The 24,020-nt window shown below is 52.6% G+C and overlaps 3 protein-coding genes across 7 annotated transcripts; 2 read left to right on the top strand and 1 right to left on the bottom strand.

Annotated features, from left to right (window-relative positions):
* Positions 1-173: 173 nt before the first annotated feature.
* LOC147156189 (rac GTPase-activating protein 1) lies at positions 174-5,209 on the bottom strand. The gene is made up of 17 exons (XM_086065158.1): positions 5,060-5,209; positions 4,388-4,549; positions 4,069-4,271; positions 3,639-3,772; positions 3,486-3,558; positions 3,366-3,419; positions 2,853-2,951; positions 2,511-2,631; positions 2,352-2,440; positions 2,112-2,267; positions 1,948-2,043; positions 1,674-1,872; positions 1,440-1,545; positions 1,051-1,183; positions 773-962; positions 581-634; positions 174-265 (listed from the first exon to the last, which is right to left on the bottom strand). The coding sequence occupies exons 2-17, from the start codon at positions 4,476-4,478 to the stop codon at positions 174-176; spliced, it is 1,890 nt and encodes a 629-aa protein (XP_085921284.1). The 5' UTR covers positions 4,479-4,549; positions 5,060-5,209.
* Positions 5,077-15,173, top strand: jakmip3 (Janus kinase and microtubule interacting protein 3). 2 transcript variants are annotated; one of them, XM_086063724.1, is made up of 23 exons: positions 5,077-5,395; positions 7,101-7,289; positions 7,358-7,600; positions 7,716-7,955; positions 8,147-8,347; positions 8,644-8,757; positions 9,287-9,442; positions 9,514-9,636; positions 10,101-10,136; positions 10,213-10,284; positions 10,781-10,885; positions 11,187-11,315; positions 11,386-11,469; positions 11,581-11,643; positions 11,861-11,959; positions 12,031-12,129; positions 12,209-12,262; positions 12,435-12,500; positions 12,560-12,628; positions 12,706-12,783; positions 12,849-13,067; positions 13,129-13,254; positions 14,380-15,173. In XM_086063724.1, exons 2-22 carry the CDS (start codon positions 7,155-7,157, stop codon positions 13,243-13,245), a joined length of 2,502 nt encoding a protein of 833 aa, XP_085919850.1. In that variant the 5' UTR covers positions 5,077-5,395; positions 7,101-7,154; the 3' UTR covers positions 13,246-13,254; positions 14,380-15,173. The 2 variants fall into 2 exon arrangements, with proteins under 2 accessions (XP_085919850.1, XP_085919849.1); XM_086063723.1 differs by having other exon boundaries at positions 12,209-12,268.
* A 115-nt stretch (positions 15,174-15,288) lies between these two features.
* Positions 15,289-21,666, top strand: LOC147156187 (dihydropyrimidinase-related protein 2-like). 4 transcript variants are annotated; one of them, XM_086063727.1, is made up of 15 exons: positions 15,289-15,825; positions 16,623-16,711; positions 16,974-17,158; positions 17,245-17,409; positions 17,937-17,998; positions 18,118-18,198; positions 18,265-18,333; positions 18,413-18,533; positions 19,007-19,163; positions 19,967-20,108; positions 20,459-20,543; positions 20,683-20,768; positions 20,839-21,018; positions 21,090-21,240; positions 21,319-21,666. In XM_086063727.1, exons 1-15 carry the CDS (start codon positions 15,571-15,573, stop codon positions 21,408-21,410), a joined length of 1,920 nt encoding a protein of 639 aa, XP_085919853.1. In that variant the 5' UTR covers positions 15,289-15,570; the 3' UTR covers positions 21,411-21,666. The 4 variants fall into 4 exon arrangements, with proteins under 4 accessions (XP_085919853.1, XP_085919852.1, XP_085919854.1 ...); XM_086063726.1 differs by having other exon boundaries at positions 19,007-19,202; XM_086063728.1 differs by lacking the exons at positions 20,459-20,543; positions 20,683-20,768 and having other exon boundaries at positions 19,007-19,202.
* The last annotated feature ends 2,354 nt before the right edge of the window (positions 21,667-24,020 follow it).

The raw sequence follows: 24,020 nt of genomic DNA, 5'->3' as shown, positions 1-24,020 counted from the left end.
TTGGCGGCGGCCTCACAAGCGCGCACCAACATGCCGGCCTGAGCGCAGCCGGCAGCAACGAGGGCGTCGCACAAGCGCGCGAGCAAAGCCCCCCCGCATGCTCGTCTCCGCCCGACTGCGCTTCTCGGTCCTAACGCCCGCGTCGGATGGCGTCCGGCGCGTTGGACGGGCGCTCAGACGTTCTCCTTTGGCGCCGCCATCGCATCGGAGGACCAGATCATCAGCCAGGGAGATTTCCCCGATGACGTCGTGCCTCCTTTTCGCTCTTCAGGCCGGATGGCAGAAGCGCGTGAGCGGACTCTTTGCTCTTTGCTCTTTGCTCTTTGCTGATGTCGCTCGCTGTGAGCCAAACGGTGGTCTCACGCACGCACACGCACGCACCAACAATCGTTGCGGGAAATATGTAGAAAAATATTTGACATCTTTGAGTCCGAACAAAAAATGCCAGCGTTTTTTTGTTGAGTGTAAATGAACGGGAGAATTATTGCAGTTTTACAGTTTTTGGAGTGAAAAAAACCCCTCCATGCTTTAAATATGCTGATTTATTTATTTCCACACTTTTAAGACATTCAAATGTTACTTGCAGGTTCAGACCGGTGGCGGGAAAAACTTTTGGGCCGGCTGGCCCCGCCCCCTGCGGAGAGAAGCACATGATAATAAGAGCATGGCACTCAGACAGGATAGAAGCCATTTTGGGTTCCACCTCGGCAAGTTGCGGGCGTGGCTGCCGCCGAGCAAGGCGCGGTGCTGGATCAGCTCCGGCGACGTGAACGGCTCCAAGAAAGGAACTGAAAGGCAAAGCGCAAATAATTGGACGCCGGCAAGCGGTCACATGACTGGCACGTGTCGAGCGCACCCTGGCGCCGTTCAGCCTGCTTGGCGGCTTTCTGAGAAGAGGCGGCCTGGACGCTGAGGACCCGCCTCCAGTAGTCCTCGGGGAGCGACAGGAAGCAACAAAGAACCTGCGGTAAAAGACGCGCGCGCACGCACGCACACACGTCGACGTCAACGTCATGTCCAGTGTGTCAAATAAGCCTGAAAGCCGCGGACCTTGGGCTGAGTGTTCGTGTCGCGCACGATTGTTAATGGCGACGGTGCCGGCAGCCCGTGACCCACCAGGGTGGGTCCAAAAACCCGGGATAAATTATTCTGGTCCATCTGACACTGAGGACTCTGCATCACCCTGAAACACAAAAACATCCAAGGCTCGTCATGAAGCGTGACGTCATCGATCGCGTGACGTCATCGATCGCTTGACGTCATCGATCGCGTGACGTCATCGATCGCGTGGCGTCATCGATCGCGTGGCGTCATCGATCGCGTGGCGTCATCGATCGCGTGGCGTCATCGATCGCGTGACGTCATCGATCGCTTGACGTCATCGATCGCTTGACGTCATCGATCGCTTGACGTCATAGCGCGTTTGCGGATCAAATTACTTGTGCAGATGAAGCATGAGGTAGGCCAGCGTGTCTCTGTTGGTCTTGGGCAGCTGGTCGATGGTCCGAGAGGTGGCGGTCGACCTCTCCTGCGCGTCGCTCATCTCTGGCAAGACGCGGGCCAAAAGTTGGGACGCGACGGCACGGCACGGCACGGCACGGCGCGGCACGGCACGGCACGGCACGGCACGGCACGGCACGGCGCGACGCCAATCAAAACGGCGGCGACCGTACCTGAAGCGGCCATAAAATTGCGGTGGAGCTTGAAGGTGACCAGCGGCTCCTTCAGCCTCCTCAGGAAGTCTTTGAGGACGCCGCAAAGCACGTGGATGTCGGAAACCTCGCTCAGCGCCGGCTGCGCTTTGGCAGCCAGCAAGCCGTCGCGCAGCTCCTTCACCTGGCGCTCGCCACCGGGAACTCGGTACAGGCCGCGCTGAAAGCACAAACGGGCGTGGCCACTGACGAGACTGCTGCCCAGCGAGCCCGCGAGCCAGCGAGCCCCGCCCACCTCCTGCAAGCCCCTCCTTTCGATCTCTGTCACGCACTGCAGCACGAGAGCGGGAATCCTGGGATGGCCCTTGGGAGCCAAAGCCTCCAGCGAGACCTGATGGGCCGCACAAGAGATGTGAACGGCGGCGCCGGCGTTCTCAAACCTGCTCCAAAGTCTCCCACCGTCTGCACGCCACTTCCTGTGCCGGGGACGCACGTCTGGCCGCATTTGGCTTTGCACTCTGGATGAGAAACGAGCCGGCATCTTCTGCACTTGAGCACCATCTTGCCAAAGCGGATCCGCTTGCCACAAGGCAAACACGTCTCGGGCCGGATCACCTGGTGGAGGGACGAGGGACGAGGGAGCCGGTCAGCCAGCGGACCTTCGAAACCTGTTGGCGGGACACCAGAAGAGTCTCGCACCGTTTTAGAGACAAAGTCATGTTTGGCAGATTTTTCCATCTGCACTTGAGCGTCATCGGCGTCGGCCGCAAGACACGGCGGCGTTTGATCTGCAGAAAGAAAAGCAGTTGCCGATCGATGGCCTTCGTCAGCGACCCAAGCTTGACTTCGGCCACTGACCCGCGCCGTCTGCAGTAACGGCAGATTCCCGCGCGAGCTCTTCAGGCGGCCCTCGCGCCGTTCCGACCGGACCGCCGGGGTTCGGGTTCCTCACTAACGCCTGGACGGCGGCCTCCACCTCCTGACGAGCAAGCACGCCAGCAAGGCTCAAACTTTGGATTTCCTTCCGGCCTTTCATCCTTTCATCCTTTCATCCTTTCATCATTTCATCATTTCATCATTTCATGTTTGTCAGCTTGGAACAATTCGAAATCTCCCCATCAAGGTCCAAAAAGACGACAAACAATCTCAAGCCGTTGGGAAAAGCAATGAGAGCGTTCAATCTTGCTAAAATGTTCTCACCTTCTCCACACTTTGACAGTCCGGCAGCTCAGCAGAAATATGGCCGCTCCGCTCTCGCCTTCCTACCGCAGCAGGAAGCGTCTGGCCCATCGACGAACGCTACACAGCCGGCAAAATGTCAAACTTTGCAATCACGACGGAGCGAAAAGTTGCCTAGTGCAGCGGGAAGGATTTACTGCAAGTTGGGAAAACGGGTTTTTTTGTTTTGTTTTTTTTGCTCATGTCTGTGCAAGTGACAACAAATTGCGGCAGGATGTAAATTTGTGGTCAATTTCAAAAGGCCCAAAATTCACATTTGTTGGTCAGTTTGGACACAATCGTCTTCGTCCTTCAGATCCATTTGCTTTCAGGCGCCTTTTGGACATGCGACGCCATCAGCGTTTCAGGGAAATTCTGATGACCTCGCGGATGTCCAAACGATCCTCAAACAAACCTTTCGGACAGCCGTGATGCTTTTTGGACTGCCGGCAATTTCTTCTCATGACCAACCAAAGCCCTGGCGAGCGATCTTACCCTCCTCTCTCGGGCTCGCGACCTCAGAGGTTTAAGCAGGGTCAAATTGGGGTCCTGAAAGAGGCCAAACATCAAAGAGGTGAGCGACCTTCACGTCCGTCACGCCAACGACCGCCTCACCAGGTCATCGTCCGTCCGATCGTAGCTGATGTCCGAGTGCGAGAAGAAGGACGACTCGTCGATGGGGGACAACCTGAAGCAGGGACATTTGCGTTCAAGCGGCGGCGGCGCACGCACGCCCGCCGCGACGCTCGCCCTTCGGCCGACGTTTACCGGCTGCGGTGCAAACTCTTATTTGCGCCTCGCTGTTCGAAGGCGGCCAAGATGGATTTCTGCTCGTCGTTCAAGCAGATGCTGCTTTTGCCGTCGTGAACCAGGACGTCGCACAGCAGCTGCATCTGCCTTTGCTGTTGAGGGAGGCGACAAATTCAAACCCCCCAACATTGCTTGAACCCTTGAAGGTCGATTGACCCTGCCGTTAAATGATAGCCAATTTGGATTTCTGTGCCAAATACCATCTTTTTATGCACTCGACACTCCAGAACACAAAAGCGACTTGTAACGTGAACGCAACGCGCCCGTCATGTGACGCGCACGCAAGCAAGGCTCATCTCGATCATCTCATACGGACAGAGGAGCAAATCAACAGACGGCAACTCGGCAAGGCGCCGAATTGAGGGCAGCCTTCCATTTTTGGACTGACCAGGCAGTGATGAAGGTTTTCGGTCTTGTAGCGCTTCCTCATCTCCACGTCCACTTGGTTGCGGGCGTGCTTGAGTTGGACCTCCAGCGCAGCTTTGGCCACGTCCGACTTGACCAGCAGCTCCTTGTACCGCTTCAGCTCCATCTCCGCGCGCAGCCATTGTTTCCTGACGCTCTCCAACTTCTTCACCACCTCCATCAACTCTGGCGAAGCAGCAGCAACGTTCATTTTGGACTTCTCCAAGTTAACATTTTCGTTCCCGCGCGATTCCTGCCGCAAACTCCTCGCACCGGAACGCACGAGCGGCCGCCAGACTCACCAAGCTCGGTCTTCATGGCGTTTTCCTCTGTTGTAATTTGCCGGACGCAGAGAGCTCGCAGCTCGTCCACGATGCGTCGAGACTCGCTCATCCCTCACGAACCTGCGCATGCGCACGCGGCCTTTCCGTCAAGGTGTCGTCGTCCTTCTTCTTGCCTGCGGCCTTAATTAAGAAAATCTTTGCTACTTCATCTCAATAACACGCCTTTAGTTTCCTGTCTTTCGCTGGACATGCTGATTAATCCAGCTGTGGCCGCCTGTCCTCAGTAACCATGACGAGAAAATGGCTGGCCGCACCTGCAGAGGGCCGCACCTGTCCTGGATTAATCAGTTTGTCCACTCAGGAACAAAAGGAGAACAACTTTCTGCACAATAATATGTTCTATGCTCCAGTGATGACGTAATGGTCTCAGCTCATATATATGTGTGTATATATATATATATATATATGTTTCCTGACGCTCTCCAACTTTTTCACCGCCTCCATCAAGTCTGGCAAAGCAGCAGCAACGTTTATTTTGGAGTTCATCGCGTGTGGTTTGAACAAACCCACTCATGCGCCACAAACTACAAAGGAAAAAATGAAATAAACACAGCGCCTTTGCTGCAATGAGGGCGAATGTCCACTTGGAGGAGCCATTTGTCACGATGATGACGTAGAGGCATACGTCACCTCTGAGGATGCTGGGACTCGGAAGATGACGATGAGGAAGAGGGAGATGAAGATGAGCAGCAGAAGAGTATCTGACTCCCAAACACGCACGCACACACGCAAGCCAACAGCTAATAGCTAAGTGCTACATCCACGCACGCACGCGCACACGCACACATTTGGACGTGCTGCCGGAAGGTGGCTCACAAGTACAGTAGGTGACAAAGTCGTGCATACACACGATAGCTTTGGACTATTTGCTGCCTAGCACCTTGCTGAAAGAAGCTATCACACGCACGCGCACGCGCACGCGCACACGCACGCACACAAAATGCAAAGTCCCAGGCTTATTCGACGGTGAGTAACGACATGAGACTGTGTGTGTGTGCGCGTGTGCGTGTCTGTGCGCGCGCGTGTGTTCACCCGCGCGCACTGGCACGTGTGCAATTGATTGTCATGTCAGTTGATGTCAGCAGATGTTGATGGAGTTACCATAGAAACAGTGGTTGTGTTGTTTCTACCGGTCCTTCTGGATTTCAGCTTCTACTGGTTCTTTGTGACTTGCCGGTTCCGTTGTATGCGTTGTGGACTTCCTGGTTGCGTTTGTTTGCAAAGGGACGCCTGCAAGACGAAATGGGACGTACCTGCAGCCGGCACAAGCGGCAGCCTGGCGGTTTTGCTGATTCTGTTTTGTTGACAAAATCCAGCGGACCCCGCGTTTACCGGACCAACGAATGGACTCTATGCACGAACCCGTTCCACGCTGGGGCAACGGGTCGCGCCTTGGAGCCCTTTGCTCGTTACATTGAAGTACTTTTGTCCGTGGCCGAGAAGCACCCCAAATGATACTTTTATACTTTTTTCGTCGCTTTGTACAAAATGATTGTCAATAAATTGGAGCAGTTTGAAACTGCTGCAAAAGTTTGAGGCTTATTCAAATGTACCTTGTTGGCGTTTGTGATGGTTTTCCTTTTTTCACTTGGGTTCCAATGAAATGACAAATAAAAAAAATAGCATGCAGGAGAGATGCCAAGTACAAAACGTGCTCGCATAGGAATGAGATCGAGCCTCTTTGGAGCTGCGTGATGATGATGATGATGATGATGATGATGATGATGACGCGAAGCTAATGTCCGTGTTTTCCACGACCTTTGGTCCCTACTAACATGGCCGCCACATATGTTCACGCATTGCATTGGATGTCGTAACATGGCCGCCACACTGCCACGTGTTTTAGTCGACTGGAAACGTGAGCAGTGCGTGTCTGTTGGTGGCACCACTACCACGGTCCACGGTCCACGGTCCACGGTCCAAGGGGTCCACGGTCCACGGTCCACGGTCCAAGGGGTCCACGGTCCACGGTCCACGGACCACGGTCCACGGTCCACGGTCCACGGTCCAAGGGGTCCACGGTCCACGGTCCACGGTCCACGGTCCACGGTCCAGCTAGAAGCGGGGACGCCACTTCGCCCCCTTGAAATCGGCTTGGCCACGTCAGCCGACACTCCAGATCAGTAGTGGCAAACTCGGTCCTCGAGGGCCGGTGTCCCGCAGCTTTTGGATGTTTCCCTGCTCCAACGCAGCTGATTCCAATCAACAAGATCGTTATAGCTGTGTTAGAGAAGGGAAACATCCAAAAGCTGCGGGGCTGTGGCCCCCGAGGACCGAGTTTGCCCACCCCTGCTCCAGATTATTGACATCTTGCAGTTCTGTCAGCACCCCCTAGTGGTAGAAAGTTGATCCAAGTGTTTCTTAAGTTAAAAGATGACTTGTGTGGCGTTGTGTCAATGAGATGAAAAGTTTGACAATTAAACTTGTCATCTGCAGTGGCCTCTTTTTTTGGCAGTTTTAGACTGAAGGTGGCCATGTTTGGCCTACACATCTTTTCTTGCCTGGGGAGGCCGGATGTCGTTGTGCTGCCTATAGCCAGACAGCATTTGCAGCATTTGCAGCATTTTCAGCATTTTCAGCATTTTCAGCAATTTTGCTTTTTGTTGAAAAAGTTGCGGTCTTGCTCAAAATGTTGATCTTTCATCACGTGTTGTGTGTTTGCGGTCTCCAGGTGCAAATGTTGTGATCTCTGACTGCCCGCCAAGCAGCAAGACTCAAGTCGGAGATGTCCAAACGAGCCGCAGGGGGGCGGGCCAAGGGCGAGCGAGCGGACGCCATGGGGAGCGTTCAAGCCGCCAATGACGAGCTGAGAGCCAAACTGATCGAAATCCAGTTGGAACTTCAGCAGGAGAAGACCAAGGTAAAGTCCTCAACAGAGACCGCGTATTTGTTCTGATCCAGATGTGACGCGCGTGCCCGTGACGTCAGGTTAGCCGTCTGGAGAGAGAGAGAAGTCAGGAAATGCGAGCGGAGCATCACCGCGCCAGCGTTGCCTCGACGGAACTGAAAAGCAAACTCCACGAGGACAAGCAGAAAGAGCTCAGCCTCGTCAGAGAGACGTTGTTGCGGCAGCACGAGATGGAGCTGATGAGGGTCATCAAAATCAAAGATGGCGAGATCCACCGGCTGAATGCTTTGGTTCTAACCTTGAGGGACGCTTCCATGGACAAGGTGCGACACCCGACCCACGTCTGACTTTCTGCACGCTTGCCCGTCCGTCCGTCCGTCCGCCCGCCGGTCCGCCCGCCCGCCCGTCCGTGGTGTGATCCGGTGTGCGCTTGTTCAGGTGAGGAGCGCTTTGCTGGCAGAGGCGGAGGAGACCCGGAGGAGCTGGGAGGCCGAGCGATGTCGCCTCCAGCAGGAGCTCCAGGAGCAACGTGGGGCAAAGCGCGGCGCGGAGGAAGCGCTGGCAGCGGCCCAGCAGGCCTGCCAGGCCCGAGTGGCCGAGCTCCGGTCCGCTCATCGCCAGCACCAGGAGGAACTGAGCAGAACCAAGAGAGACTGCGAGAGGGAGATCCGTCGACTGGTAGGACGGGTTCCACTTGGCGTCCCCGCACGTAGCGTGTCCAAACTGAAGCGAGTCTCAAACGCGTCCGAGTGGCAACAAACGCCCTCGGGCGCTTTTGCTTTTGGGATCCCGCCACACTTTCGCTTGCTTTCGCCGCAATCCCGGCGCCCGAAAATGTCTGACCGAGCGCTGCCTGTTTGTATGTCCAGATGGACGAGATCAAACTGAAGGACAGAGCGGTTAGTGTTTTGGATAAAGCGCTGGGGCTCCAGGCTGGCCACGCCCACCGCCTTCAGCTGCAGACTCAGGCTGCCGAGCAGCAGATCGCCGCCCTGAGGGACGCGCAGAGGGCGGGGCTAAACTACCCTGGAAATGTCGCTAACACCGCCTCTAACAATCCTCTTCATATCGTAAGCCCCGCCTCCTCTTGCTCCCGCCAAAATACGCTTTGTGTTCAACACCTTGTTCCCTCGCTGGCTCCAGCATGCGCCTCCAATGGCGCCTCCAATGGCGCCTCCAATGGCGCCTCCAATGGCGCCGCCAATGGCGCCTCCAATGGCGCCGCCGTCATAAAACCAGCACCGCTGATGTCGAGCACGAATCGCAGCTGACTGCTTTGGCTTGACCCCAATCTGGAGATCACATGACACCAGTGGAGGCCGTGTGATTAACAAGGTCCCGCGCGTGTGTGTGTGTGTGTCTTTAGTCTCAGGAGGATCGAGATGCGCGAAGGTTTCAACTGAAAATCGCCGAGCTCAGCGCAGCCATCAGGAAACTGGAGGATCGAAACACTTTGCTGTCTGAAGAACGCAACGAACTGGTAATTCTTTCAACCCGGTTTGTTTGTGTTGCTTTCATTGGCTCAAGCGCGTTGGTCAATATTTGGTCAATATTATGAAGTCAAGTTTGCCTGATTGCTCATCATGACAAATTTTATTGTGCGCCAACGTGATGATTGGCGCTCCGGCGAGGAGGCGCCGCTGCTGCAGTTTGTAGCACGCACGCATTTTGCCGCCGCCAGTGTGAGCAGACCGGATGCCGGCAAAACGTTGCCGGGCTTCCCAAGAGCGCAATTTGCGTGGAGCCAGCCCGTCTGAGGCCCAATTTGGGAGCCAGATCTCAAATCCGTCTACGTGAAGTAGGCGACGCGCAGCGCCAACGACGTTGAAGCCGCGTGCGAAAAAGCACAAGTCAGCGTTTTGTTGGCCGAGTTCAAGTTAAGCAATATTTGACGGATGACGTTGCGAAAGCCATTGAATTCTGTTATTTGGATCTGTTTGTGGTTCCGCCGCACACGTTGCCTTTCTTGTCTCGTTGGTGTTGTGTGTCCCGTTTGCCGGCACGCGCAGCTGAAGCGACTGCGAGAAACAGAAAGTCAGTTTCTTCCTCTTCTGGACAAAAACAAACGTCTGAGCAGGAAGAATGAAGAACTGTCACTCGAGCTGCGTCGCCTGGAAAACAAAGTGCGCTTCGTCACGCAGGAGAACCTGCAGATGGCAACTATGGTGAGTAGCACGTTGGTTTGCCGGCCAAAAGATGACACGTGATGACAAAAAGGCTTGGCTGCGATCCGCAGAGAAGGCCGAGTTCGCTGAACGACCTGGCGGGTTGCCGCGGTTACAGCCAGGAGGACGGCGAAATGGACTTTCTGCGACTTCAAGTCGCGGAGCAGCGACATATCATCGACGACTTGTCCAAGGTACGACGCACCTCCCGCTGCCGGTGCGGGACGGCGGCTGTCGGCCACAAAGCTCTTCAATGTCGCAGCTCGCTACGGCGGGTCACGTGACACTCGCCTTTTCACGCGTGGTTTCAAAGAACTTGAGAGCAAATCAAATCTCCATTGCTTAACTGCAAAACCGGCCTTTTTTTAAATTGATTTGAATGAATTTTTTTACAAATCTGCTGAAATGTGATTGGCTGGCAAGCAGTCCCAGGTGTGCCCCGCCTATAATGCCCGAAAGCGACGACCCGTCCGACCGAACGTCCGCCGCTGGCCGACAGCGACGAGCCGTCCGACCGAACGTCCGCCGCTGGCCGGCAGCGACGAGCCGTCCGACCGAACGTCCGCCGCTGGCCGGCAGCGACGACCCGTCCGACCGAACGTCCGCCGCTGGGTCTTCTTTCCTTTTCACCGCCGCGGTCACTTTTCATGTTTTTCAGGCTCTGGAAACGGGAGCTTACGTCAAAAACGTCATTGTGAGTTGCGTTTGTGCGCTGTCGCCGTCATGTTTACGTTGCAGGAACGGCAAACCTCGAACCTTTGTGCCAACAGGAAAGAGATTTGTTATTACGCTACCGACGTCAAGAATCGCTGAGACGAAAACGAACCGTGAGATCCTGCAGGGTGAGTTCAGTTTGTTGCCGCTTCATTGGGTCTCCCACACTTCAAATAAGAACACATCCCGCCGGCGGGATAGGGCCCAGCATCCCGCCGGCGGGATAGGGCCCAGCATCCCGCCGGCGGGATAGGGCCCAGCATCCCGCCGGCGGGATAGGGCCCAGCATCCCGCCGGCGGGATAGGGCCCAGCATCCCGCCAGCCACACCTGGGGATGAATGGATGTAAACATTGTCACTCCATACTACATTTGTGACACAGAGCAAATGTGTGCGCTCCACCAAAATCTCCGACCAAACGATAAAACTCTCCAAAAAGTTCTGTGTGGTGTTGATTTCTTTCCTTTGAATTCTGCGCGCTTTGTCTTCTTCATTTCATACAAGAGACCTTTTGGAGTCAGTGATGTTTTCTCGGTTTGGATCACGTGTATTCTAAATGTGGATCAGAGTTCCAAATAATTCTTCCGAGTACTGTTGTGTGACTTTTTGTTTGTTTGTCCGCAGGTGATCGAAACGTTTTATGGTTATGACGAAGACGTGTCGGTGGACTCGGATGGCTCGTCCCTGTCTTTCCACACTGACAAAACCCCCGAGACGGAACCCGAAGAGGTACTCACTTGATTATAAGCGCTGCTTTATGGGTCAGGTCATTTGGGGGGGGGGGGGGGGGGGGGCTACCAAACAAGGTTCCAAAATGTCAGAACGCAGCAGAGGAGGCTGTCATTTGGACCATTTCAAGCCTTGGAAAGTTGATGTTTTTGACGGAAGCGATTTGAAACATGCCGAGCCTGTCGTTTGATATTCGGCGCACTGAGCGCCCTCTGCTGCCGTGGAGTGATTTGTGACATTTGGCTGGATGGCTGCACCGCACCGGGCACCGTCAGTGTTTCTGTTTGGCTGATTGTGGCAGGTGTGCGTTCGTGAGGAGGCGGAGCTTCGCTACCGCCAGCTGACACAAGAATATCAAGCGCTGCAACGAGCCTACGCGCTGCTCACCGAGACCAGCGGGGGGAACTACGACGCCGAGAAGGAGATCAAGGTTGACTCCCTCCTGGGATCATCTCCAGGTTGAAGGTTCAATTTCACTGACAAGAGTTCTTTCTTTTCAGACCAGAGAGCAACTGATGGCTGAAGTCAGTCAATATCAAACCAGAGTCGCAGATCTCGAGTCAGCACTGAAGCTGCAAGGACGGGTAAGCACGCACGCACGCACGCACGCACGCACGCACGCACGCACGCACGCACGTTGTATGTGTTGTCACTTTGTCCAAATGTGTTTCTGGCCAATGTCCATCATCTTGCAGGATGTCAAGTGGGTGGAGGAGAAGCAGTTGTTGTACCAAAGGAACCAGCAGCTGCTGGAAAAGGTGACTCTCGTCCGTCTCTCCACAGCATCCTTGTCGAGACAAAGAGCTTCATTAGGTCGCCCGTCATCAATTCCACGTCTATCGTAAGGCAGCGTTTTTGCGCTGATCCGAGCCGGAGGAACCAAAGGGACCTTCTACAAACATATCAAAAAGAATCCGGAAATGAATACGACGCGATCCCTGCCAGTTCCTGAAGATGATGTCTTGAATTTTTCAGGTGAGGCAGATGGAGGCAGAAGAAGTGCGCCTGAAAGACGACATCCAGGACGTCAGAGACCAAAACGAGCTACTTGAGTTTCGAATCTTGGAGCTGGAGGTGAGAAGACTCGGACACCGACCGAGGTGGGCGCGAGACGCCATGTCCGACCCATGCGTGTTTGTGTCCAGGAGCGGGAGTGGCGCTCCCCGGTCTTGAAATTTCAGCAAGTCCATTTCCCAGACAGCCTGAGTCCTTTGCAGATCTACTGCCGGGCGGAGGGCGTGACTGTACGTAAGGCCCGCCCTCGCCACTTGCGCGGCGGCGCCGCCTCCCGCGCAAGAGCCGTCAGCTTGTTTCTTTGTCCAGGACATCGACATCAGCGAACTGATGAAGAAGTTGGACATCCTGGGCGACAACGCCGTAAGTGTATGTTCAACTTCTTGCTTTCAGCTCAACGTGCCGTCGTAGTCTGTCCGCCTGCTCGGATTGCGCGGCGGCGTCCTGTCCTCGCCGTAGCTCGAGCGCTGGCTTGTGTCAGCGCAAAGCCAAAAGAAGCTCGCTCGCATGCCAATGCTGTCGTTGTGTCGTGCAGAATCTCAGCAATGAGGAGCAGGTGGTTGTGATTCACGCCAGGACGGTTCTCACCCTGGCTGAGAAGGTAACGCGCGCACGCCGTCATCGTACCGTAGCGGCGGTCTGACGAAATCCTCTCCTCAGTGGTTGGAATCCATTGAAGTGACAAAGTCGGTCCTGGAGCAGAAGATGCTCGACATTGAAAGTGAGAAGGTAAACGCGCAAGGTCAGCAAAGAGCAACGGGGGCAACTCTGACCTTGAACCTTGACCTTGGGTCTTGTGCCGGCAGGATTTGTTCTGCAAGCAGAAGGGCTACCTGGACGAAGAGCTGGACTTCAGGAAGCGCTCCATGGATCAAGCTCACAAGGTAAGTGGCGCTGAAGTCTCCCGCTCGGACCCCTGACGGAGGGACGAGGCTTGTGGCCGCCGCAGAGGATCCTGGAGCTGGAGGCCATGTTGTACGAGGCGCTGCCGCCGCAGGACGGCGCCGCGGCAGACGGACAGAAGGCCAAGGAGGCGCTGACGGACGAGCAGAGGGAGGGGCTTCGGCGCGCCGTGGGCCAATGGAAGCGAGCCGTGATGTGCGAGTTGCGCGAGCGAGATGCTCAGATCCTCAAAGAGAGGATGGATCTGCTGCAAGTCACGCAACAGGTGCGAAAGCAACCGCGCCAACGCTTCCCGCCACTAACGCGGCGTTTGTCTCGTTGCGTAGAGGAACAAAGAGTTGGAAGAAGTCATTGAAGCTCAGAAACGACAACTCAAAGAATTGGAGGAGAAGTTTCTCTTCCTCTTCCTTTTCTTCTCCTTGGCCTTCATTCTGTGGTCCTAACGTCAGCTGGTAAGTCGGACCCGCGACCTTTCAAACTTTCGCTGCTCTTTGCTCGCTCGCTTCATTTGCATTTCAAGCGCTCTCCTTTCCATGACTTTGTATTTGCTTTCGCGTTGAGCTCCCGTTTGTTAGTTTTGTCCTTCTTTGATGTGCATTTTGTTCGCCGGCCGAACTTGACACGAGTTCAGGCCAAGGAAACATCTTCGTTCTGCTCGTCAATCTCGCCATCTTCGTGGAACGTTGACGTGCATGCGGCAAACATGAAGCAAGTCAGGTTATGGCAGCCGTTGCTCTTCTGCCCGTATTGCCGCTATCGCAGCCCCCCCTTCCCCCCCCAGGATGACATCACAGTCCTTTGTCGCCTTTTGTCTATCGGCGCCACGTGCCACCCCTTGTCCGCCACGCACGCCCCCCATCGGCATATTTTCTGTCTGTGGTCGGTCCGTGCGTGTTTGTTACTCTTTGCTTTTCTTCAGGCTTTTCGTGCCTTTCCATTGGCTGGCTTGCATCGCTTCTTTCGGGCTTTTTGCCTTGATTCCCAAGACAACAGTTTAGGAGCGGGCGGGGTGCCAAGATGGACCCGTTGCGTGTCCACATGGCAAAGCCGCACGCAGCCTTTTTCTAGCCTTCAGTCACTAAAACGGGTTCTTGTCACCCAATCGCGAGACCCGTCGTTCTCTCATTGGCGCACGCACGCACGCACGCACGCACGCACGCACGCACGCACGCACGCACAAACACCGGTCCAGATTGACTTTCTTTGCCAACGCTGTATTTGCTTGCATTGCAACTTTGACTGAGACTGAACGGACGTCTCGGACCTCTCGGACGGCCCGTTGGCAGCGGGCCTGTCGTCTTGCTGTCAGAGGTTCAACATTTCTTTTTCCCAAAAACAAAACCCATTTTTTGTCAGTTGTGAGACTGCTCGGGTGCTCGGGCCGACACAAATAACACACACGCACTGCGCAAACGTTTCTTTGGCCCCTCCCACCAACCCTGGCAGCCAACTTGAGATCTCGACTGGTTGGGCGCTCCTGGAAATCTTCGTATTTTCTTCAACCAGCAAACATGACGTCAGTGAGCCAAGCCACTTTTTTCATTTCATTTTTTTTCTCTCTCTCGTTTGTCTTTTAGCATCGGGCCTCCCGCAAGCGAAGACTTCTCCAAGCCCAAACCAGCCGACCTCAACGACCCACAATGCCTGCGTGCGTGCCGATTCCCAGAGCAGGTGATGATGGTTTCTACTGCCTCGTGCCTCCGATGTCAAAAGAACAATTTGACGCACCTGCACAAATACACGTTGTGGATCTTGTTTTCAAAGGTGCAAATAAAGTCAGCGTGAACAGTACACGCATGTCATGTTTTTCTCCCAAAATGACATCCGGAAGGAGCGGCGGCGGCGGCGGCGGCGGCGGCGGCTCAGTCGGCCAGACTTGAGACCAAAGCAAACGAGAAGCTGCAACAAATGTCACGTTGGTGTTTGCTGGCTCGCCGGACGCCATTTGCTTTCTTATCATGCTCACGTCGTGCCGTCGTCACAACGCAAATCTTCGTTTCACTCCCGGCTGGATAAAAGATGTCAGCCTGTTTGTTGAAGCCGATTATTATCAGGCTTCGACTAATGAGCCGACTGTGTTGGAGGAGGGAGACGAGGAACGCGGGCAGGACCGCGGCGGTCCAGGACCAGGCTTCCTTCTCGAACCTGGGTCTGGTCCAATCTAAAGCGTGGAACACAAGCAGAAGCCGCATGCAAAATGACTTTCCATGAAATATGCTTGCATTTCCAACATGTATTTTTGTTTGTATTTCCTTTGGGGTGGAGGTTCGTGGGTCAAGTGCCTTCTTTTGTTATTTTCAATGATGAAGAACATTAATTGGTGTCTTTTAGGCTGCAAGGTTACCAAATAAAAAGCTTGCTTGTGATTGTGCGCGTGTGTTGACTGAGTGAATTTGACAGGCAGTTGAGTTGAGAAGTCCCGGGCGGGGCCGACATCAACATGAATGACCAATGATGTGCATGCAGCGGAGCGACCTTGTCACATGACCTGCCATCATTTCGTTGCCTCCAGACGTGAGCTCGCGTGACAGGCGTCGAGCGTGGACTCATTTTGGCTTGTTTTTCGTCTCTGCTGCTATCGGAGCGAGTCCGTCCAATGGGAGCTCGGCACCGTCACGTCTCGTTGGTGCATTTGGTGGGGTCAAGTGGCTTTGACGGGCGCCCCCGTTCCCCTTGACTGCGCTCGCTCCTCCCTCGGCATTGCTTCGAGGTCACAAATCTGCGGCAACAGCGCTCGCCTCTCAGTGGCACCTCTCTGCGCTGGCGACATGTCCGGAAGAAGAAATAGTCAGGACGATGACCGCGCCTCCCTCTTGTCCAGGCTGGGCTCGGATTCTCCTCGGCCCCGGATGAAATACGGCGGCATGTTCTGCAGCGTGGAAGGAGCCTTTGAAAACAAAACGCTAAACTTCGAGTCGTTCAGCCCGCAGACGCAGCGACGGCGAAGCGCTCGCGCCCGCGCCGGAGAAGACTCGGCAAGAGGAGGCGGCCCGATTGTGGTCTTCCCCTCTGGGCACGTCCAGGTACGAGCAGACAAGTTGATGTCAAATTGCTGACAAGGCAACATAACGACTTGCCTCACTTTCCTACAAATCTGTGAAAAAGGCTGGCATGGTGATTGTGATTGTGATTGTGAGGTAGAACGCTTTCTTCTGATTGGCTGACATTTTTCCCCTCAAGACATTCGTCTGTATCCGATGCACATTGATATTGAGAAGTTCACCGTTTCACCAGCTTTACATGTGACGACATCACCTGCGCAGTGTTCAAGCAGAGAAAGGATCAACAAGTCACTGATGCAATGACGCAAAATTGAAATGCAGGCGGAAAAAAACACGGTCGGCAAAGCAAAGTTGAACGTTGAGTTTGTTGCCATCGATTTTCCAACTGCCCGCAAGAAAAGCAAAGGGTTCGGGCATTCTCTTGTCTTATTTTTCTTTGTGACGTCTATCGGCCTCACCTGTCGTCAATTGATTGCTGCATGCTGGGGTGTGCCGGCCGGCCCTCACCCGTGTTGGAGTTGAGAGCTCAGGTTGCATGTCAGTCAATGTGAAGAGCGCCAAGTCGGCCTGGTTTGAACCCAATAATCAGCATAGACAATAATGACAGCATTGATTGCAAATGTTTGCAGGATCTGCACAAAAAGAGACAATTCAATCTTTTCCTCAAATGCTTCAGCACCAAAATGTCATTTCATCTCCAGTTGGAGCGAAAGACGGAAAATGTTCCCACATCTGCTTGACCTGCAACATTTGGAAATGATATTGAGTGAAGTCTGTGAGTAGCACATTTTTTGTTCATTTTTTCTGTCTGTTTGTAGGACAATCGTCTGATCATAAAGGGAGGGAAGATCGTCAACGACGACCGCTCGTTTTACGCTGATGTTTACGTGGAGGATGGAACCATCAAGTAGTTTGCTTTTATTTCAACCTTTCAATCTGATCAAGTCCAAAATGTTGGCGTAAAAAAAAATTCAGAAGGCGGGATTTGTCCTCTTAAGCAGTTGCAAGGTGTCGTACCTGCACACTTGACGGCAAACGAGCTGGCTGTGTGTTGTCATACGAAGGGACGCCACTCGCGTGGCGATCTGAAACGCAGCATTAGAAAGGACCCATTGGCCGTCCGTCCGTCCGGCAGTGTTTGAGAATGTGCGCTCGTGTTCCCCACACAGACAAATTGGGGAGAATTTGATGGTTCCCGCAGGCGTCCGGACGGTGGACGCTGGCGGCCACCTGGTGGTCCCGGGAGGCGTCGACGCCAACACCAACCTGCACGCTTCCCAGCAAGGCCTGAACCCGTCCGATGGCTTCTACCAGGGGACCCGAGCGGCTTTGGCCGGCGGAACCACCACCATCAGTCGGCAAACGCCGCCGCCACCACCATTCACGCTGCTTTGCGTCCACGAAGGGCGGCCGCGCATCAACCGCTGTTTGTCTTGGCAGTTGACCACGTGCTGGCCGAGCCGGGGACGAGTCTGCTGTTGGCGTTTGACCAATGGATGGACGCGGCACGCCAAAGTGCCTGCTGCGACTTTTCCTTCCATGTGGACGTCACCCGCTGGCATGACGGACTGCGCCGAGATCTGGAGATTCTCGTCAAGGACAAAGGTGCCTCTTCCCATAAAAGAAATACACAAATCAAAACACGGCCCTGACAACATATTGCTGGCATCGGGCCAAAACCTTGGACCTCCTTAATCGTCACTTTTCAAGAGATCCCCAAAACGGCAACAGTTTTTTCAACCCTAAACATTGCATCATCAAAGAGAGCAAATCATTTCCAGCACTTGGGATTGCGCAATCATTTGTACGAATAACATCCCGATGTGTGGAATGACAAGTAGTAAAGATTTTTGGAGGAAAAAAAGAAAGGTGTCAAATCGTGACTTATGATGCCAGCAACATGCATTGTGTGTGTGTGTGTGTGTGTGTGTGTGTGTGTGTGTGTGTGTGTGTGTGTGTGTGTGTGTGTGTGCGTGTGCTCGTCTGCAGTGTTTTGTGATCCATTTTCCTTTCGTAAAGCACGTCCACTTGCCGTGTGCGCTCCACAAATAAACTTGTGTCGCCTTGCTACGGCCTCACGCTCAATCTTACCTTTGGCAAAACATGAACGCATGACCATATTTGTCTTGCAGGTGTAAACTCCTTCCTGTTTTTTATGACCTACAAGGACCGATATCAGAGCTCCGATTCACAGGTACGACACTATCGGGATTTGTTTAGGCTGGGAGCGCGTAGCGTTGCACTTGTGGTCAATTCCAATTCATGAGGTATCTCCACGCGGCGCAATCGATCCTGTTGGCTTCGGACTTGCAGCTTTTTGAGGCTTTTGGCGTCCTGAGGGATTTGGGCGCTGTTGCTTTGGTACATGCGGAGAACGGCGACATTATTGCTCAGGTAACTTCAATTTTGCAGCTTTCTCCTTCAAGCGCTTTGAAATGAAATATCTGTGTTGTGTTTTAGCGGCAAAAGGCGCTTCTCGGTCTTGGCATCACTGGACCCGAAGGACATGTCTTGTCTCGGCCTGAAGAGGTCCCGCCCCTTTTCACGCCTGTACAGATGCCAAAAACCACTTGAAAGAAAATCATGTGCTGTCAACTCCCGTCTTAAGGTGGAGGCCGAGGCAGTGCACCGAGCCGTCGCGATTGCCCACCAGGCCAACTGTCCGCTTTATGTGACCAAGGTGATGAGCAAATCCGCCGCTGATGTGATTGCCAAGGCCAGGAAGAAAGGTGACCGACCGGCCGACCACCCGACCGGCCACCCGACCGGCCACCCGACCCAACGGCCGACCGCTGTTTTTCTCCTTCCAAATCTTCCCTCGCGAGGCCTCCTGTGTCAAAGACTGACTTGCCAACTTTGGGCTGTGAAAAATAGGGAGATTTTATTCCCCATCGGGGGGTGTGGGGGGGGTATTCGGGCCGACATCCAGCCATTACAATTCGCCGTTTGTTGCCACGGGAAAGTAGTACGCAGCGCATGGAGGCCGACCCTCCAAAAAATGGGCGTGGCTAAACGTGTGTAATGTCGTCATATAAAGTGCCTCAATCCCAACAGGATTTTGTGGGGGGGGCGAATGTTAGTGTTGACCTCATTTTGACACGGAGAACTTTCATTTAAGCGAGCGTCCCAATCAAGCGTGCTTTTAAGCCGAATATTTCCAGCATGTAAAGCGAGCCAGTGACTCCTCCCTTTTCTTTGGCAGGGATTGTGGTGTACGGGGAGCCAATCACAGCCAGCTTGGCAGTGGATGGCTCTCACTATTGGTCCAAAGATTGGGCCACAGCTGCGGCCCTGGTGATGAGCCCGCCCCTCAACCCTGATCCTTCAACTCCACACTACTTGGGCTCTCTTTTGGCCTGGTTCGTGTTGTTTGTACGACCCGAGCCTTTTCTGGCAGGGTTAGTAAGTAGGGATGGCAGAAATGGAACATCGAAACCATCAAATCGTTTGGAACCATTGGTTCAGAAAAAGATGGCATCTTTTGGAACGTTCAAAACATCTCTCCACAGCGCCATCCGGTGGCCAATTCTAAAATATCACATACAAACACTGGATTAAAGAAGTGTCGCTTTGACCCACATTACTATCACATCGAATCAAAAACGTGTCGACTTTAAAGGCTTTTTATTTCTTAGCCCATACACACACATTGACTCAAACACAAGCGTCGTCTTCTGGGTGGGACGCAAATCCGCACCACCTGCACCGAAGGCAAGCGTTGGCACCCCCTCGTCACGCGAGCCTTATTTTCCTTTCGTTTTTGCGTTGGCATCTGTCTCGACAAAGCAGAGGAAAAAAAGACCTGCTAAATATGCGGCACTGACCGGGAATTGAACCGCGGCCTCCAGCGTGGAGGTCAAACCAATCGCGGCGCGAGAGCAATACCACTGAACCAACCACACTTTGACCTTTCATCATTTTGGGTGATGAATGAGCAGCGAGTGCACATTTTCAAAGTAAACTTGGGTTGGATATATTTTAGATTCAAGACATTTGACACGTGACATTGTGATTTTGAGAGCCATTTATGAATGCGGTTGGAATCCCACGTTCCGCCTGCGTTTCGGTACGTAGCGAAACCCATCTGCGATGTTGCCGGCACTCTTCGGAAGGCCGCAGCTGGTCCTGTGCACGCTAAGGATGCTTTTTTCCTCTTTGGTAGCGGTGACCTGCAGGTGACGTCCAGCGCTCAAGCGAGCTTCTGCACAGCTCGGAAGGCCGTCGGGAAAGATGACTTTACGCGGATACCGGAGGGAACCAATGGAATCGAGGAGCGGATGTCTGTGGTCTGGGACAGAATGGTGGTAAGAGACGCGACTGACTTGACTGGAGTGCAGGCTTGAATCGATTTAGAGCAAAAAAGGAATGTTTCTAGAAATGTGACACACACACGCACACGCACGTTTGGTGGTGGCGGGATGGTCCCTACAAACGTGCATCCGCTTTGGCCGGCTTCCAACCGCCAGCTTGCCTGACCCGGGGCAGCTGAGGCGACGCCATGTCGTTTGCCGGCAGCAGGTCGCCAATGCGCCAGTGCAAGAATGAAGTCTCCATTCTGATACGTGAACTGATAAGCGCTGCAAAAATCGGACACCGCATTTTTTTGGATGACGAATGTATCGACATGACATTTGTAGTTTTGTTCTTGTTGTAGTGTACGGGAAAGATAGACGAGAACGAGTTTGTTGCTCTGACGAGCACCAATGCCGCAAAAGTCTTCAACATTTACCCTCGCAAAGGTATGACTTTTATAGCAAGTTCAACATTTGCTATAACCTTTAACAAACATTGATGTAAAAAAGCATTTGCTTAATGTTCTGGCTGCAACTTCCAGGAGGCTACCGTAGAATAACATGTGGTGTGCGCGCGTGTAAACAGGACGAATTGCTGTTGGTTCCGATGCTGATATGGTTGTTTGGAACCCAAAAGACACCAAAACCGCTTCTTCCAAAACACACAACTTGGTAACAACTTTTGGCTCACGGGAATTGACGTGTTTTAGCGAGTGTCCGTAAATTGTCGTTCTTGCGGCAGACGGTGGAACATAACATCTTCGAGGGTTCGGAGTTCCGAGGCGTCGCGTCAGTGGTGATCGCCGGCGGCCGAGTTGTTGTGGAAGAGGATCAAGTCAACGCAACGGAAGGTTGCGCGCAATTCCTGCCAAGGAAAGCCTTTCCCGATACGGCGTACCGCAGGATCAGAGCTCGGACCAAGGTGACCCGATGCTGCGGGCCCACCCGCAAATGATTGTCTTAATCAAGCTAATTACAAATCGATCAAAACAGGCAGCTGAAAATCGGGGCGTCCCTCGTGCGATATACGACGGGCCGGTCCATGATGTCAGGACTATGAGCAATATGCTGATGGCCACACCCCCTTGTCTCAAAATCCAGACTGGGCCCCGGAACCTCCACCAGTCAGGATTCACCTTGGCTGGTAAAATTGCAAAACAAAAGTTGTTGGCTGTTTTTCTTCAAGCAGCAGATTTCATCTTGTGTTTTGTGACTCACACAGGAAGTCAGATCGATGACCATATTCCTCGGCGGTCAGCTCAGAAGATTGTGGCGCCACCTGGTGGACGATCAAACATGACTTCACTGTCTTAAATCCGACCGTTGCTTCAAGTGTTCAATGAACACCGATTGTGCACCGCGTGAAAATGCATGCAGCTCGCTCATTCTAAACTAGTGACATTTCAATGAATGGCGAATCCTCACGTTCTGCACGAACCCCTCATTGACGCGATGAACCCTTGCATCGACATGACATTGTGTATGTTGCTGTTCTTCAGCTGTTTTATAAACAAGGCAATTACTGTCAAAGGTAGGAAACAAGTAGCAATTAAAGTTGTCTTAACATGAAGCCATTTGGTGTCATTGTCTTGCCTAATTAGGTTTTTGATGATAGATGGTTTGGAGAAAAGGATTTAGTCCTTCTTCCTCGACCTGTCACGTTTCCTTCTGCCCTCTGCTGGTCATTTGTTTCCTGTCTCTCTTTTTTCTCCTGGAGTGTCGGTGGGCGGAGTTTCTGCGTCTCAGCTGCAGGCAATCCTAATCAGCCGGCCAGGTCGACGTCGGACTCGCGAGAGGAAGATTGACAAGTTGTTGTTCTTGCCTCGGCATTTTGTTACTCTCGCGCTTTTACCGGTTGTCTCCGAGTTCCTGCCAGCAGTACTTTTTGTCTTCTGTTGTTTCTTGTGAGTATCGCTGTGATTGTTGTGGTTGTTGATTTGTACGTACCTTGTGTAGGTCTTTTTGTTTTCATTCTCAATCATCTTCCTCCCGTGGTATTCCGCCCACCTTCCTTGGTGAGTTATTTAGTTTTCCCGTAGGTCGCTTATTGTTAGTGTTGAGTTATGCGTCAAGCTCCTTTTTGTTTGATAAAAACGGTCAGCCTTGCCCACCATTTGAGTTGCATTTGAATCCTTCTCCTGCGCTTTTGCGCACGCCTATCACAATAGCTTGGCCATAACATGGATTCAGCAAACTCGGAGCAAGTCTTCCAGGTTCCTTCTGCCTTCTCTACCTTTTGTCGAAGAATTTAAAAGCGTGTTCGACCACCCTGTTAAAGGCAGAGAGGCAGGCAATCGCCTGTTGGATTTTCCACAACGTTGCTGATTAGGGTTAGGGTTAGGGTTAGAGGTTATGAGGGATTGAGCCCTTCCTCAACCAGGATAGGGGAATTGATCCCCCCTCCGTCGTCACGTTCCTTCCACTGATGTGTGGGCTGGCGTCTCCGCCCATTGCGGACAACAGTCCACCCACCATCCATCATACTTTTTTTTTTAATATCTCTGATTCCTTTTTATGGTAATTGATGTATAATAATGTTTTTAATCTTTTATTTAATAGATAGGAGTTGCCTTTGTATCCTATGTAAACACTATCTACAAATATATTTTATTGTAGATGTTATGTATAATTGATTTTTAATCTTTTATTTATTCAATAGGAGTGGCCTTTGTTATATATGTAATCACTATCTATTAATATAAAACAAACAAAAACAATCAAAAAAAATGTTTTATATAAAAAAATAGTTCTAATTCCTAATGAGTATAATTAAATGTAAGTGTGCCTTGACAACGTTTCGGCTCATCCAGAGCCTTCTTCAGGTAAATGGCACAATGAAACAATGAAAATGCAATTAAGCTCTTCCTGGCGAGAGATGTTGTCTCTGCAACGACCAAACTCCAACTGAGCAGCAGCTGTGAGTCTGCGATCATTTAAACTTGAAACCAGCCCGCCCCCAACTCAAATTGAACCCGCCCACTCCATGTACAATGAAAAAGCAAACCTCATGAAATAACCTTGTAAATATCCAACCCTATTAGTTTATACACTTATGTACACTTAATATTTAACTTTAAAGTACATATATATCCCCACAAATGTACTGTACATATTTACAACTCTTTAATTATGTATACATTATATTTTAATCGTATTAACCTATTTTAACATCATGAATTAACTGTCCATTTTAACATCCCACTAATTATGCACCTATGATAATTTCATCTTGTTTAACACCATGAAATTGTGTTATTACCGTGTAATACAACACATATATGTCTAAATACAACATTAACCCCATATACAGTTTTCATACTTACTGTATACATGTAATTCACATCCCGTTAGGGTTGGGGGTTAGGGTTGGGGTTAGGGTTGGGGTTAGGGGGTTGGGGTTAGGGTTGGGGTTGGGGTTAGGGTTAGGGGTTGGGGTTAGGGTTAGGGTTAGGGTTAGGTTTTTGGAAAGGGGTTAACTCCCGAGGGTTAGGGTTAGGGTTAGGGTTGGGGTTGGGGTTGGGGTTGGGGTTAGGGTTGGGGTTAGGGTTAGGGTTAGGGGTTAGGGTTAGGGTTAGGGTTAGGGTTAGGGTTAGGGGTTAGGGTTAGGGTTAGGGTTAGGGTTAGGGTTAGGGTTAGGGGTTAGGGTTAGGGTTAGGGGTTAGGGTTAGGGTTAGGGTTAGGGTTAGGGTTAGGGTTAGGGGTTAGGGGTTAGGGTTAGGGTTAGGGTTAGGGTTAGGGTTAGGGTTAGGGTTAGGGGTTAGGGTTAGGGGTTGGGGTTGGGGTTGGGGTTGGGGTTGGGGTTGGGGTTGGGGTTGGGGTTGGGGTTGGGGTTGGGGTTGGGGTTGGGGTTAGGGTTAGGGTTAGTGGGTTAGGGTTAGGGTTAGGGTTAGGGTTAGGGTAGGGTTAGGGTTAGGGTTAGGGTTA

Source organism: Leptonotus elevatus, chromosome 20, assembly GCF_054856555.1.
Source record: "Leptonotus elevatus isolate MCC_2025b chromosome 20, RoL_Lele_1.0, whole genome shotgun sequence".
Lineage (NCBI taxonomy): Eukaryota > Metazoa > Chordata > Actinopteri > Syngnathiformes > Syngnathidae > Leptonotus > Leptonotus elevatus.
The sequence above is the reverse complement of the archived record's forward strand: the minus strand, read 5'-3'. Positions and strand labels throughout refer to the sequence as shown.

What these genes read in the sequence shown, in the direction of transcription:
- jakmip3 (XM_086063723.1), top strand. Translation starts at nt 7,155, where the DNA reads ATGTCCAAACGAGCCGCAGGGGGGCGGGCCAAGGGCGAGCGAGCGGAC. An exon ending in GAACCGTGAGATCCTGCAGG is followed by an intron (nt 10,285 to 10,780) that starts GTGAGTTCAGTT and finishes GTTTGTCCGCAG; the next exon opens with GTGATCGAAACGTTTTATGG. An exon ending in TTCGAATCTTGGAGCTGGAG is followed by an intron (nt 11,960 to 12,030) that starts GTGAGAAGACTC and finishes GTTTGTGTCCAG; the next exon opens with GAGCGGGAGTGGCGCTCCCC.
- LOC147156189 (XM_086065158.1), bottom strand. Translation starts at nt 4,478, where the DNA reads ATGAGCGAGTCTCGACGCATCGTGGACGAGCTGCGAGCTCTCTGCGTC. An exon ending in ACTGTCAAAGTGTGGAGAAG is followed by an intron (nt 2,632 to 2,852) that starts GTGAGAACATTT and finishes CTTGCTCGTCAG; the next exon opens with GAGGTGGAGGCCGCCGTCCA. An exon ending in TCAGTTCCTTTCTTGGAGCC is followed by an intron (nt 635 to 772) that starts GTTCACGTCGCC and finishes TTCTCTCCGCAG; the next exon opens with GGGGCGGGGCCAGCCGGCCC.
- LOC147156187 (XM_086063726.1), top strand. Translation starts at nt 15,571, where the DNA reads ATGTCCGGAAGAAGAAATAGTCAGGACGATGACCGCGCCTCCCTCTTG. An exon ending in TGGTCTGGGACAGAATGGTG is followed by an intron (nt 20,109 to 20,458) that starts GTAAGAGACGCG and finishes TTCTTGTTGTAG; the next exon opens with TGTACGGGAAAGATAGACGA. An exon ending in CTTCCAAAACACACAACTTG is followed by an intron (nt 20,769 to 20,838) that starts GTAACAACTTTT and finishes TTCTTGCGGCAG; the next exon opens with ACGGTGGAACATAACATCTT.